A 13,811-nucleotide genomic window follows, 5' to 3' on the forward strand; every position below is an offset into this window, starting at 1 on the left:
CCTCAGGTAGTGTAAATTCAAGTTTGTTCAAATCATGACCCCCTGTCATAGGGCGGGGCCAAAATGGCCGATCAAAGTTTTACACAGGAATATATAGGAAAATTCTTTAAAAATCTTCTTCTCAAGAACCACTGGGCCAGGAAAGATGAAACTCATGTGAAATTATCCTCAGGTAGTGTAGATTCAAGTTTGTTCGAATCATGACTTTCAGGCCGGAGTTAAAAATATCTTTGTTTCCCCTAACCCGACCCTAAATTCTCATGTTGAGTCGGTAGGTAGGTAAACAATTTTTTTTGACAGCAGCTTTGAAAATACATTCTAAAATTTCATGGAAAATTACTTTTATAAATAAGAAAAGTGATTCGTGAACAAAATGCTAAGTATTATACATATGCCGTTTAAAAGCAAAATTCATGATTAATTTATTCACAACTGTTATTCAGTTGAACTTGTGAAATATCTCACGCTAGTATATTTCTTATATAATTCAAATAAAAAAAGACAAAATTCTCAAATAGGCAAAGACCGATCATCCGAGTATATTTTTTCAAACCTTTCATCAACCTTCAGAGCTTATAGACGATCAATGTACTTTTTTGAGGGCCATGAGATTTGCAGTGGTTCTGGAGCATTTTGCTTTAGAGTTAAGACGTAAGTGGCTAATTTTAAATCGCAGGTTCAATTACCAATGAGGAACGTTGAAAACGGTCCTTCGAAAGGGGCTATAAAAAATTATGTCCAGTGTCGCAGAAGATGCTGGCTCAAAAAAGATCCCCCTTAAGCTCCAAAAGTCACGGCAAAAAGTGCTGAGTACGTCTAAATTTTGAGCAATGGGGAAATGTTCAAATGTCGTCCCAACAAACCTCGAAGGGATTAAAAGCAAAAAAAAAAAAAAAATTTAATTAATGAAAAATAAACTGGACATCTTAGGAAGCTGAATCATGATTTCAAAACTATTTGGAAAGAGTATGTAAACAATATTTAATTGAACCCATCCGAATCTACAAATGATAAAAATGCTATATACAATGTCATAGTCACAAAGTTTAACCCATAATTAAAGGCATGAAGAAAGAATATCTGAATTATATTATTTGGAAAGAGTATGTAAACAATATTTAATTGAACCCATCCGAATCTACAAATGATAAAAATGCTATATACAAAGTCATAGTCACAAAGTTTAACCCATAATTAAAGGCATGAAGAAAGAATATCTGAATTATATTTATCAGGATGAATATGCAGACATAAATGAACTGGTTATTAGATCAAAACTCAAATTGAATAAAATACAGTGAAAATGAATGATGTGTCTATACCAGGTGAGCCTTACCATGTATTTCGTACCTTTTAAAAATTCAGCAGGAAGGTTTGTTTGTTGTTTAAAAATTTATTCACTCACATGGAGACGCCAAGACACCTCCGAAACACTCTTAATTAGTCATGGTAAATTTTATCGAATTGTTTCAAAAGTGAAGAATTCTAATCAGCTAAAGGCAAAAAATTGAGACGTTGCCGCTGTTATATGAAGAACCACATCTGGGCGCCATTTTGTTTTCAACAAATGCATGAAAATCACAATAGAACAATATCGGCCATTCTGATAAAAACTGAATTTTATGAAAGTGTATGTTATAAAACTTGGTTAACAATAAAAAAATTTTGAATCAACTTATTTAAAAAATCTTTTCAGTCGGCGCGATTTAATTGGGTCGGTCGCGTTAGGGGAAACAAAGCTATTTTTTATTTTGGCCTCAGTTCTGATCTGATATGTGCTTTCTCCTAACAAATTGCTCAGGTGAGCGATGTGGCCCCTGGGCCTCTTGTTTAGAAGATAGGATCAGATTTAAACATACAGAGTTTTATTTTGAAGGCTCTCTGTGGTATAAAAACCTTGGCAACCATTGCCAACCAAAATGAAATATCATATTTTGTTCTTGGTATATGTTCAAGGCTCTTTTTTCTATTATTTGGTCAAATTTCATCGTATAATTGCTTTTTATTTTTACGTGTATGACTTTATAAAATTCAATGAATATTTTTTTTTTTTACTTTTGAATACTTTGTTACCATAGTAACGTATGTAATAGTTGATTTACCAAACATGTTTATCATTGCATTTGAGACATCTGACCTTCAACTTTTTGAAACAGTCATTGCCAATTGTTTGCTTTGCCGTAAATGTTAACTATGGGGCTCTAAACATGTTAAAAAATGCCATTTTTCGAACTTTAAGACATGTTGCCATGGTAACTATAAAACATAGCAACCAATTTTTGCCTGATTTCAGTTTAGGGTATCAATGACTTTTATCATAGAGAGTTTGGAGAAATTCTGAGACTATGCGTGCCACAGCTCCTATATAAAATTTCAAATCATTACAGAGAATGGTTCTTAAGGTTTCCTAAATATGTCTCTAAATCAATTTGAAAACGAATGCCTGAAAATTTTGAAAAGTCGATCACTGCGACCTCCTTTTGAGACAACGTGGTATGAGATCCTAAGATACATTGATCTAGTCCTTATAGCAAAATATCAAAGTTTTACAACAAATTTTTAGCAAACTTTAAAGGGACCTTGGGAGTCTTTGCCACAGAGTGATATTCTCATCTTTGTATGTAAGTTAGGTGATTATTTGCCCAGTGGTTCTTCAGAAGATTTTTAGAGACCAGTACGTTTGGTTTTTTTTAGCTTATTGGCCAGAGATCAGAAGAGCTTAGATGCGATAGTTAAGATATCTGTCGTTCGTCTAGATATCTGTAACACTTTCAAAACCTTGGATACCTATAATTTTTCATTCTAACAATTTTCAATTAGAAAATGCACAGTGGGTGTTTTTATTTCCTGAAAATTTATTTGAGATTTTCTTATTTTCCTTATATCATTTGATTAAAGATGAAGTTTGAAGAACTTCCGTGGGCAAATACACTTTACTTTGAGATCTCAGAGACAGCATTTTCATTATTCAATGCCTGTTTTTCAGAACCTGGGGATCGAAATACCTTAAAAACAACAAAGTATCTGGTACTTTAATGGAAAACGTGTCTATTTCCAATGCACAGTGAAAATGATTTTAAATTCATCTTTTTATCTGGAAACTTTCCAAAGATGGAATACCTAAACAAGAGGCCCATGGGCCACATCGCTCACCTGAGAATCTTTTGTCATATTGTTCTTTACCAGATTTCCCCCTTGTAATACATATTGTGGCCCTGCCCTACCCCCTGGGGTCATGATTTACTACCCCAGGGTGCATCCACATCAGTTTCAGCTTTGGTTCTTGAGAAGAAGATTTTCAAAGATTTTTCCTATATATTTCTATGTAAAACATTGATGCCCCATTGTGGCCCCACCCTACCCCCTGGGGTCATGATTTGAACAATTTAGAATCTACCTACCCCAGGGTGCTTCCACATCAGTTTCAGCTTTTCTGGCCCAGTGGTTCTTGAGAAGAAGATTTTCAAAGATTTTTCCTATATATTTTTATGTAAAACTTTGATTCCCCATTGTGGCCACACCCAACCCCCGGGGATCATGATTTGAATAACTTAGAATCTACACTACCCAACAATGCTTCCGCATGAGTTTCAGTTTTTCTGGCCCAGTGGTTCTTGAAAAGAAGATTTTCAAAGATTTTTCCTATATATTTCTATGTAAAACTTTTATTCCCCATTGTGGCCCCGCCCTACCCTCGGGGGTCATGATTTGAACAATTTAGAATCTATAGTACCCCAGGGTGCTTCCACATGAGTTTCAGCTTTTCTGGCCCAGTTGCTCTTGAGAAGAAGATTTTTAAAGATTTTTCCTATATATTTCTATGTAAAACTTTGATGCCCCATTGTGGCCCCGCCCTACCCCCGGGGGTCATGATTTGAACAATTTAGAATCTACACTACCCCAGGGTACTTCCACATCAGCTTCAGCCTTATTGGCCCAGTGGTTCTTGAGAAGAAGATTTTCAAAGATTTTTCCTATATATTTCTATGTAAAACTTTGATTCACCATTGTGGCCCCGCCCAACCCCCGGGGGTCATGATTTGAACAATTTAGAATCTACACTACCCCACAATGCTTCCACATGAGTTTCAGCTTTTCTGGCCCAGTGGTTCTTGAGAAGAAGATTTTCAAAAATTTTTCCTATATATTTCTATGTAAAACTTTGATTCCCAATTGTGGCCACGCCCTACCCCCGGGGGTCATGATTTGAACAATTTAGAATCTACACTACCCCAGGGTGCTTCCACATCAGTTTCAGCTTTTCTGGCCCAGTGGTTCTTGAGAAGAAGATTTTTAAAGATTTTTCCTATATATTTCTATGTAAAACTTTGATTCCCCATTGTGGCCCCGCCCAACCCCCGGGGGTCATGAATTGAACAATTTAGAATCTACACTATCCCAGGGTGCCTCCACATAAGTTTCAGCCTTATTGGCCCAGTGGTTCTTGAGAAGAAGATTTTTTAATGACCCCACCCTATTTTTGTCTTTTCTTGATTATCTCCCCTTGTAAAGGGACTTGTCCCTTCATTTTAACAATTTAAATTTCCCTTCACCCAAGGATGCTTTGTACCAAGTTTGGTCAAAATTGGCCCAGTGGTTCTTGAGAAGAAGTCGAAAATGTGAAAAGTTTACAGACAGACAGACAGACAGACAGACAGACAGACAGACAGACAGACGGACAGACGGACGGACGACGGACAAAATGTGATCAGAAAAGCTCACTTGAGCCTTCGGCTCAGGTGAGCTAAAAATGGCGTAAATTGCATTTTGAGATTTTATCAATTTTCTGAAGTTGATTTTTGTCTTAAAACATAGAATAACACGATTATGTCATATACCACTATATTATTAAGTAAATGACATGTAATGGCCTTTATTACGAATGTATAAATTCATGCCAATACATCAACAAAAGGACATTAAAGACCAGTTCTTTGCAAAATGCTCGAATGCTATTTCACTGTATTAAGGATAGAAAAAACAACTTGAACTACATATCAATGACCTTTTCAAAGATCAATAGAATTCACATATTCATTATAGGGTAAGGTTGAAAATGTTAGAAAACTGTAAAATAAATTCCTCGACCGATAAATTAATAACTAAGCGTTATATACATGTACTAAATTAATTTGTATTTACATAGTGCGGGGGATGGGGGTACTAATAATATTTTGTTTATATAAACAAAGATGTATTTTACTTGAAATTTTCTCTTTTATTCATTATTTGACGATTGATACTTGTACTTTGAATCGGGCTGCTAAAAGGGAAATGATAACACATTTTTAAAATATAATGCAATTTCCAGAGAGGACGCTGGGTAACTCAATAAAATTTTTTTAAAATATATAGTATTCACTCTTTTTGAAAAGTGATTTTTAGTGGAAAGACAGTTTGGAATTTTGATAAACCATTGGTGAGTTTTTTTGTTTTTTTTTTTAAATATAACATGTATATATCATAATTATGTTAGTTAATTGTTCTCGCAAACAACTAGATTTCAGAATTGGTTTGAATTATGAGATTCTGATGTGTACGATTTTTTTTATAACACGGTTGCCTTCTGTATCAATATATTCCAGAAAACTAATCCATTTCTCGACAGGGTTCTTAAACACGCGTAAGAAATGTACGTCTAGTTTTTTTAAATAATCACTTCAATGCACAATTACGCAATAATTTCATGTAAAGATTCGTTCTATTCTATAACCTTGTTTTTTCTGTGTTTCAAAATAAGTGTTTTTTATGCTTCCGTTATCAAGGATTCGGGCATATAAATTTTGCTCTGTCCATCCTTCTGTCAACTTGTTTGTCCACATTAATCTTAACCCTGCTCATAACTTTTGAATGGCTATAACCTCTATATTTTACGTATGTTATTCTTGTGATAAGATCGTTTTGGGTACGATCATATTTGACATCTTATTCTTGATCTTAGAGTCCATTTTTGCAAAGTATAACATTTGAACGGTTGATGATAGGTGTTTCCTGTTTCACAGGAAAACGGGGGGAGGGGGGGGGGGTATTCATTGAGACAAGCACTTTCTAAAGTTTGGTAACGACATCTATAACATATCTCTCTTGATGATATAAGTAATATTAATATTAATACTGTTTCATGAAAATTGCAAAAGTTTACATACACATTGCTACAATGCCCTGAAGTGGTCATGATGCTTCAATATAGATATGCTTCAATTCTTAATTGTTTTAAAAAAGTTATTTTACCTACAGGTGCTGATAAGCGAGACAAAAGCAATTCTATATATTGTTTTAAAAAGTATACAGAATAAAAAGCTTAAAAACATTAATTTCAAAATGGTACAGTATTTTAGAATCCATATTTTACGCAGGTTATATATTTTTATGCAACAAATGCAACATTCTTTTCCATACTAACAACCAAAGAAAGAATATCATTCTTTAAAGAAACTGAATTGTGGTGTAAGAAAAGGGGAAAACGTTGTTATCTCGATATACTCAATTTTTTTTTTAATAAAACATTTTTTATAAGATTAAAGATAAGTACCTTGCAGACCATTAGGTATAGTTCATTGTATGTATGACTTTATTTACCGTATTCTGCGACATTACCAAGACCATTACCGGGACAACTTTAAAATGTTTGTTTGCCTTGTTGAGACTAAAACTAAAGCCAATTGTAATATCTTAAAAAGATTTAATACTTATATTCTTTTAAAATTGCCTGCATTAAAAAATATCAATAACAGAGTTATAGAGAATATAAAGAAAAAAAGTTCTTTACAGAACTACATTTTAGTCTCAGTCTTTAGGTATTTTCATACATAAAATTTAGAATTTTTGTTGTGAGAAATTTTATGCTTTCTATTTTTCCATTGGGGGGGGGTTGTATTTCGAACGTTTTAATGTGCTTTAGGTAAGATTTTAGACAGGAACTTGGGAGACCACTTCCTGGGGGTGCATACAAGATGTTTACACACATATTGAAAACAAATGGTTGTGTCAACTAATGTGATTTAGAATGTTTAACACGTCCCGTTAAATATTTTTTTCATGCATTCAAATAATTAAAGATTTTTTAAAAAATTCTACTTGTAAAATGACATAGAGAAAAACAACATTGTATACACGAGTATCTCTTCTTCCTGCGGTGTCATCCAATAGTCTGGCAGTTATGTTGCGAGGAGACAAAACAAGGTATAGAAATGTTCTGGATTCGGTTGCACGAATGTTAGTTAAATTTAACTAGCTGTTAATTTTACTTTAACGCCACGTTAAATTTAACGGCGAGTTAAATGGTTGCACGAAAGTAAATTATCGGCTAAACCTTAGTTAATTTTGTGATTTAACTAACAGATTTAACTTAGGTTACCTAGGTACATTAAATATTTAATTAAACTTTAAAATAAAAATTGTGGAATTGTTCTCCTTTCAAAACTTGTTTGCGGTGAAGGACGCACTTACACAGAGATAAAATAAATGTTAGACATGAGCAAAACACACATTTAATCCTGATTTCAGTTTAAGCACGATTGATTTATTAGGGCTGTGTCAATATATTGCGACATATACATGTACATGTAAGTTGATAAAAACGTTTTTCAATAAACCCCAGGCACAAAAACATGAAGAAGGGGGGGGGGTGTTCCTCTCCCCCCTTTTAGCGTATTATTTATTTATTTATTTTTTTTATTTTAGGTTTAAAATTTAACACCGCGTGTTATTATTAAATACAAAAAAACTACATGTACAGGTATTCATTGTAACTGTATTGTTTATATTGCGTGTGAATTGATATTTCAATATTAAATTCATGCTAGAAGAAACTACTTTTAATAATGTATTAAGCAATATCTGATAAAAGGATAACATATATCAAGTAAATTTTCCTTAGCAAATTCACATTTAAAAGTTGACATCATTTTAATTATGACGTCAGTAATCTTTTCACCATAAGTAAGGGAAGTGCACGCGTCAAACGATTTTAACAGAGATTTAACTATAAAACATGAATTAAATCTGAGTTAAATTTAACAGCTAGTTACGGCATTAACTCGAAGTTAATTTAACTAACGTTCGTGCAACCGAATCCTGAATATAAGGTGAAACCAGTGGATGATCCTTTTAACATTTTTGTACATTACTTTAAATTACATAAATTGATCAAGAAATTGCATCACAATGAATATATTAACAGCATTCTCCTATTTGAAATTATTGCTTTAATTGTCTTTTTGATAACTGTTTCATGCAGAAGGTAAATATAAGTTGATTGATGCATCAAAATTCCAGTATAGCATATTAAGACAGAAAGCATATAAAGATTATCACCTGTTTACAGGTATGACCAATATTCATCATTTCAAATGTCAAATTTGATAGCTAATATCAGGACCATGAAATTAATTACAAATGACCTTTGGAAATATTTAAATGAGACAAAAATTTGTTGAACAGATACTGATTTTTAGTTTTATAAATTTCAAATGATTTTGTTAAGGATATATAGGCTACGTCACATGATTGTCATTATAAATAATTTGTAAAATCGACTGTTTTATAGTCAGGGAGAAATATAGCAAAGTTTAAGGTAAGGTGGTAAACTGCTTCATACTCAAGAGGAGTTTTTGAGTTTGGTCAATTTTTATACTTAGGCTACTTACAAATAAACTAATGTTACTGGGATTTGAACGACCTTGTTTAAAGTCAGTATTTTGTAAATTATATGGCGGTCATTATAACCATGTTAGCAATTACAACTTCTCGTAGGATCTTTCCTTGACCAACTTATCTTATTCCAATAGTTAAACAGTTTATTGGTTCTAGGCATTTTGATTTCGACAGCTGTTCGTAAGCTTCACCTTTTTCATGTACTAGTACCAGTATTGGGCATGAAATCTGCAAATATTTGATGATATGCATACGTTCATAATGTGTCTCCGGGGGTTTTGGTCTCTATGCACCAACCCCTGTCGGTCCCCTTACAATTGGTTTACTGTGAAAAAAATCTCAGATCTGAGTTAATTACATAAAACAAATATTTGCGGATAAAATGTACGTTTGATATATGTATATATTCATGGAAATTCTTTAATTGAAGCTTTCAAATTAAATCCCTTAAAAAGAATAAATGCTATTCCCTATAAATGTGTCACATTTAAGTCAAATATTTATTTTCATAAACTCTAATGTGGAATTAAACTATAAATATCGACCACTAAGAGAATTTAATGTTAATAAAGTTTAGATCACTGATCTTTTCAGATGAACAGAATACTGCTGGGATTTGTCTTCTTGCTCGCGGTCCATGGCGTCAACGCTCAGTTCGAAGCTCTTATTCCATTAATTGGCACTTTGGCTGGTGGTCTTTTAATGGGATTTGGAGTGAACGAAATGAACAACAACAGGAATGCCATAAACGGTCCCATCATGATGATGCCGATGAACGGCGGGGGATCACCGAGCATGATGATGCCCATGAGACCAGTAGGACGACCCCAGACGGTGGCCATGATAACGCCGCTCGGATCACCTCAAATGACAAGTTCGAATGGAATGAATATGGGGTGGCCAATGTATGGAATGGGAAATGGGAATAGCATGATGATGCCAATGAATGGAAACAATGGTATGTCATCAAATGGGAGGAGCAGGATGTCAAGTGGCAATGGAATGATGATGATTATGACTGGAGAGGGAATGATGAGAGGAAATGTGGGTGGAAATGATGCTGTGATGGTTAGTGAAAGTGCTATGAGGAATGGAAATGGCATGATGATGAATAGAGGAAATGGTAGAATGATGAACGGTGGAAACGGTGGTATGATGAATGGAGGAAATGGCGGAGTGATGAATGGAAACGGAATGATGATGAGTGGAAATGGAATGATGATGAACAGAGGAAACGGTGGAATGATGAGCAGAAATCGCGACATGATGAATAGTGGAATGATGAATGAAAACAGGAGAGTAATGAATTCAGGAATGATGAGGGAAAGTGGCATGATGAGTGGAAACAGGAGAATGATGATGAGCAGCGATGGTAGGATGATGTTGATTGGAAATGGACGCATGATGATGCAGGAGGGGGAATCTGACCGAGATAACGGAGACAGAGATTCGTCAAGGAGCGGGGTCTTGATGCCCGTCAGCCGGGTACCTCGCAATCGATTACCAGCATGTAAGTTCACCTATAAAGTCCTAATATCGCTTACATCATTGCACGTTCTATTTATAATTTGTCTTTTTTTAATTTCAGATTTAATGAGACGAAGAAGGATAGTTTGAGCACTTTTTAACAAAATTCGTCTGCTGATATCCATAAATCGCACACTCGAGGTAATTTTTCAACTTTATCAAATGTACTGTGAATTTAAAAAGAAAAACGTCAATTTAAAAGGAAATGACATGACTTTGGAGCGCAAACACATTAAAGCACAGGCACCTGAAGTATGGATCGAATACCCCCCCCCCCTTTTTTTTAATGAAAAAAAAATGTAAGAGTGTTTAATACCTCGAAAATATAAAATTTCCCCGTCAAACACATCTATATGTCGTTATATGCAATCAGATTGCACTTTTTCTCACGTTTAAAGAATGGCCCTATTCGGTATAATAAAAATACACGTGTTTTATTACTAGTATACCGAATAGGGCCTTCTTTAAACGTGAGAAAAAGTGCAATCTGCTTGCATATAACGACATATAGATGTGTTTGACAGGGAAATTTTATATTTTCGAGGTATAATACACTCTTACATTTTTTTTCATAAAAAAGGGGGGGGGGTATTCGGTCCATACTTCAGGTGCCTGTGATTAAAGTTTGGATTTCGTTTTTAAATCATTAATTTTTTTTAATTTTCAGCTTGTGCTGTTCCACCTTCAATTGCGGGTGCCAGTCAGGGGTCTTGTTTATAATTGTGTTACCCATGAATATTTCAGAAGACTTACCTTTACTATATTTGTTGTTAAATATATAAATATTGTTATCCTATCGTCTTTTTTATTTATTGGTGTCAAGAATAGCAAAATGGGGTTGAAAAGGTAAAAATATATCTTTCGGCCCACATTGTGGTGAAAACCATGAAAATGGATTGATTATTATACTAGTTTTACGCCGAATTGGCAAGCACTGATCTAACCTCTGAGGTTTAAACATCCAAAGTCAGTTAAAGTGCCCCAAAACTAGTTTTCGATGTCACAAACAGTTTTTGAAGACAAAAACCCGCATCTTCAGTTGTTTAGGGGTTGAAATGTGATGTTAAGTTATGATCAATTTAAAAATATAGATATTACGATGTATTGATCCCGTTTACTATTCAAAAGCACAGGATTTCTAAGCCTAATTTGATCAAAACAGGGTGTCACAAACAAGGGTGGTTTTATTCAGGTTTGAAAAAATAATTTAGGATTACCAACAAAAATGCTAAATATTGTATATCATAACAATAAAGGGTTAAACAACTCATTTTTACTTATAATTTCTCTGCGATAGCCAAAAAAAAAATTTGCACTGCGTAATTTGAATGTCCCATCTAATGCAGTGAATTACGTTACGATTTTCTCACTGCTTTAACGAAATTGTAAGTGGCATTAACGGTTACGTTACATGGATAAAATTGATTATTAACTTATCAAAATTAAAAATAAATAATGATTTACAGGCATATGATAACATCTGTGTCAAAAAATTCACGAATTTTGAAAATTTTCCATTTTCGCATTTAATTGTGAATTACGTTACGATCTTACACACAATTCCTAAATGCTACGAACATCAAATCTCCTGACTGATATACACACTTATGCCCATTATAAATCACACATAGACAATGCCTTAAACTGTTATCATTAGTTAAATATTTGAATTAAAGTCGAAGTTCGTGAACTACGTTACAGTGAATTACGTTATGATCAATTTTCTTTTTGTTATAAAAGAAACCTAACTAGGAGCAAAATTACCATGAATCTTTATTCAATGTCATCACTTATCATATAGGAACCTATAGAAAGGAAGTTTACAGGCGGGAACGGGTTTAACTAATGCAGCGGTTTAAAAACTATCATAAAACTGAAAATTTTATTTTTAAATAAATAAAAATATTTCATCGTTCATAGTGTTATAGGAATATCGTTTTGAAAATGAAGGATATATGTTCTACTAAGATATCATAAATATAAAACATTGATTCGCTCGGTGTTTATATCAGGCAAGGTCTGTTGTATAATAGTGTAACGTAATCCACAACAGTGTAACGTAATTCACACATTACAGTTTTAATCTTAGATAATGACTAAAATGATTAATGCTGAGCCCCAAAAGAAATGTCGGTGGTAGGTAAAGGCCAAAGAAGGAGATAACTACCTGGAAAAAGAGGTCTAACGTGTAAAATTAAGTTTAAGGGTCTAGAAAAGGTCCAAAATTTGTTTAAAGAACTAAATAGAACACACTTAAATAAGAAAATTCTCCTTACTTTAAACATTTATTTCCATATTGACACTTACAATCTGGTATGTGAATTACGTTACATTGTTTGTTTTATAATGCAGATTGATTTTGAAATATAATTTGATGCTTAATCCCACCAAATTTAAGTGCAACGCCAGAAATCGTGTAGATATAATGTTTAAATCATCTGTAATAGGTACATGTACCGTAGTAATTCGGCACTTTCAGAATATACAGCTTTTGATTTTATCTGAAAAATACCAAGGTGTGTGAAATAGGATGTTTTACAATGATAACAATCTAGATATATATAATTATGATGTCTATTGCAAAGATATTGCAATATTTATAATCATTTTCTGTATTCTAATTTGTAAAAACGGTGTTGTTCAACCAATAATAATCATTAGTTTTCATTTTAAGGATGAATGTGAATTACGTTACAAAGAAGACAGTTTGCTCCTGTCTCAAAATAAACGTTTACTTTGAATTCCAAAATGTAAAAACTTGAGAGTCTTTATATAAAAGGTATACATCTGCAAACACATACAAACTTCTTTGTTAATCTGAGTGTGCGAGTTTAAACAAAGAAAAAATAAGATGTCATTTTCTCAAAATCCATATTATTAATTTTTCGTACATTAACTATGTGTAAATATGGAATATTTTTGAATATATGGTAAATTTTCAATTACACTGCGGTTTTTAATTGGATAGTTATATATAACTCTATCAAATACAACTACTTGAAACACCATTTTGAATCTACAATAATAATGTATTTAATTTTTTTGATAACACCTTAAGAAATAACGTAATTCACTGCTAAAATTACATTGTATTTGTTCCATATGTGTGCAGAATATAATACCCCCTTTCAAGAGCTATCATATGTGTTTTCTGATCATTCGAATATTGTACTATCAAAATCAAAACATTTCCTTTGTTTTCTGAGTTGAAAATCTTCAGCCGTTTTTTGAAACTGTTTGGGGCACTTTAACTGACTTTGGATGTTAAAAGGCCTGAAACTTGATGCTTTATAAAATATAATCATTCATTTAAGGTTCTTTAAGTCTTAGAAATGGTCATGAAATATTCAAATTTGTACCCAATAAAAGCATTTAAAAAATGAGAAAATATATAAAGAAATAATTTACATATACATGTATATGGAGTTTCCGCTTTTTACAATGCTAGGAAAAAAGGCTTAATGTGCGAAAATTCGTTGAAGATTCAAACGGAATAAAGTAGGGCCTATACCATCAGCATAAAATATCAACTGTTTCATTAATAAAGAAGGCTAATCTGCCTAATATACTTATTAACGGTCCAACAGGAAATAATTAGCTCAAATACATAATCAACACTATTACCTGAG

The 13,811-nt window shown here is 33.1% G+C and overlaps 1 protein-coding gene across 1 annotated transcript; it reads left to right on the top strand.

The window, feature by feature from the left end:
- Positions 1-8,499: 8,499 nt before the first annotated feature.
- Positions 8,500-10,938, top strand: LOC134274330 (N66 matrix protein-like). The gene is made up of 4 exons (XM_062756599.1): positions 8,500-8,575; positions 9,250-10,165; positions 10,244-10,323; positions 10,850-10,938. Exons 2-3 carry the CDS (start codon positions 9,250-9,252, stop codon positions 10,270-10,272), a joined length of 945 nt encoding a protein of 314 aa, XP_062612583.1. The 5' UTR covers positions 8,500-8,575; the 3' UTR covers positions 10,273-10,323; positions 10,850-10,938.
- The last annotated feature ends 2,873 nt before the right edge of the window (positions 10,939-13,811 follow it).

Source organism: Saccostrea cucullata, unplaced genomic scaffold, assembly GCF_032062105.1.
Source record: "Saccostrea cucullata isolate Sc308-1 unplaced genomic scaffold, CSIRO_AGI_Scuc_v1 ctg1274, whole genome shotgun sequence".
Classification (NCBI taxonomy): domain Eukaryota; kingdom Metazoa; phylum Mollusca; class Bivalvia; order Ostreida; family Ostreidae; genus Saccostrea; species Saccostrea cuccullata.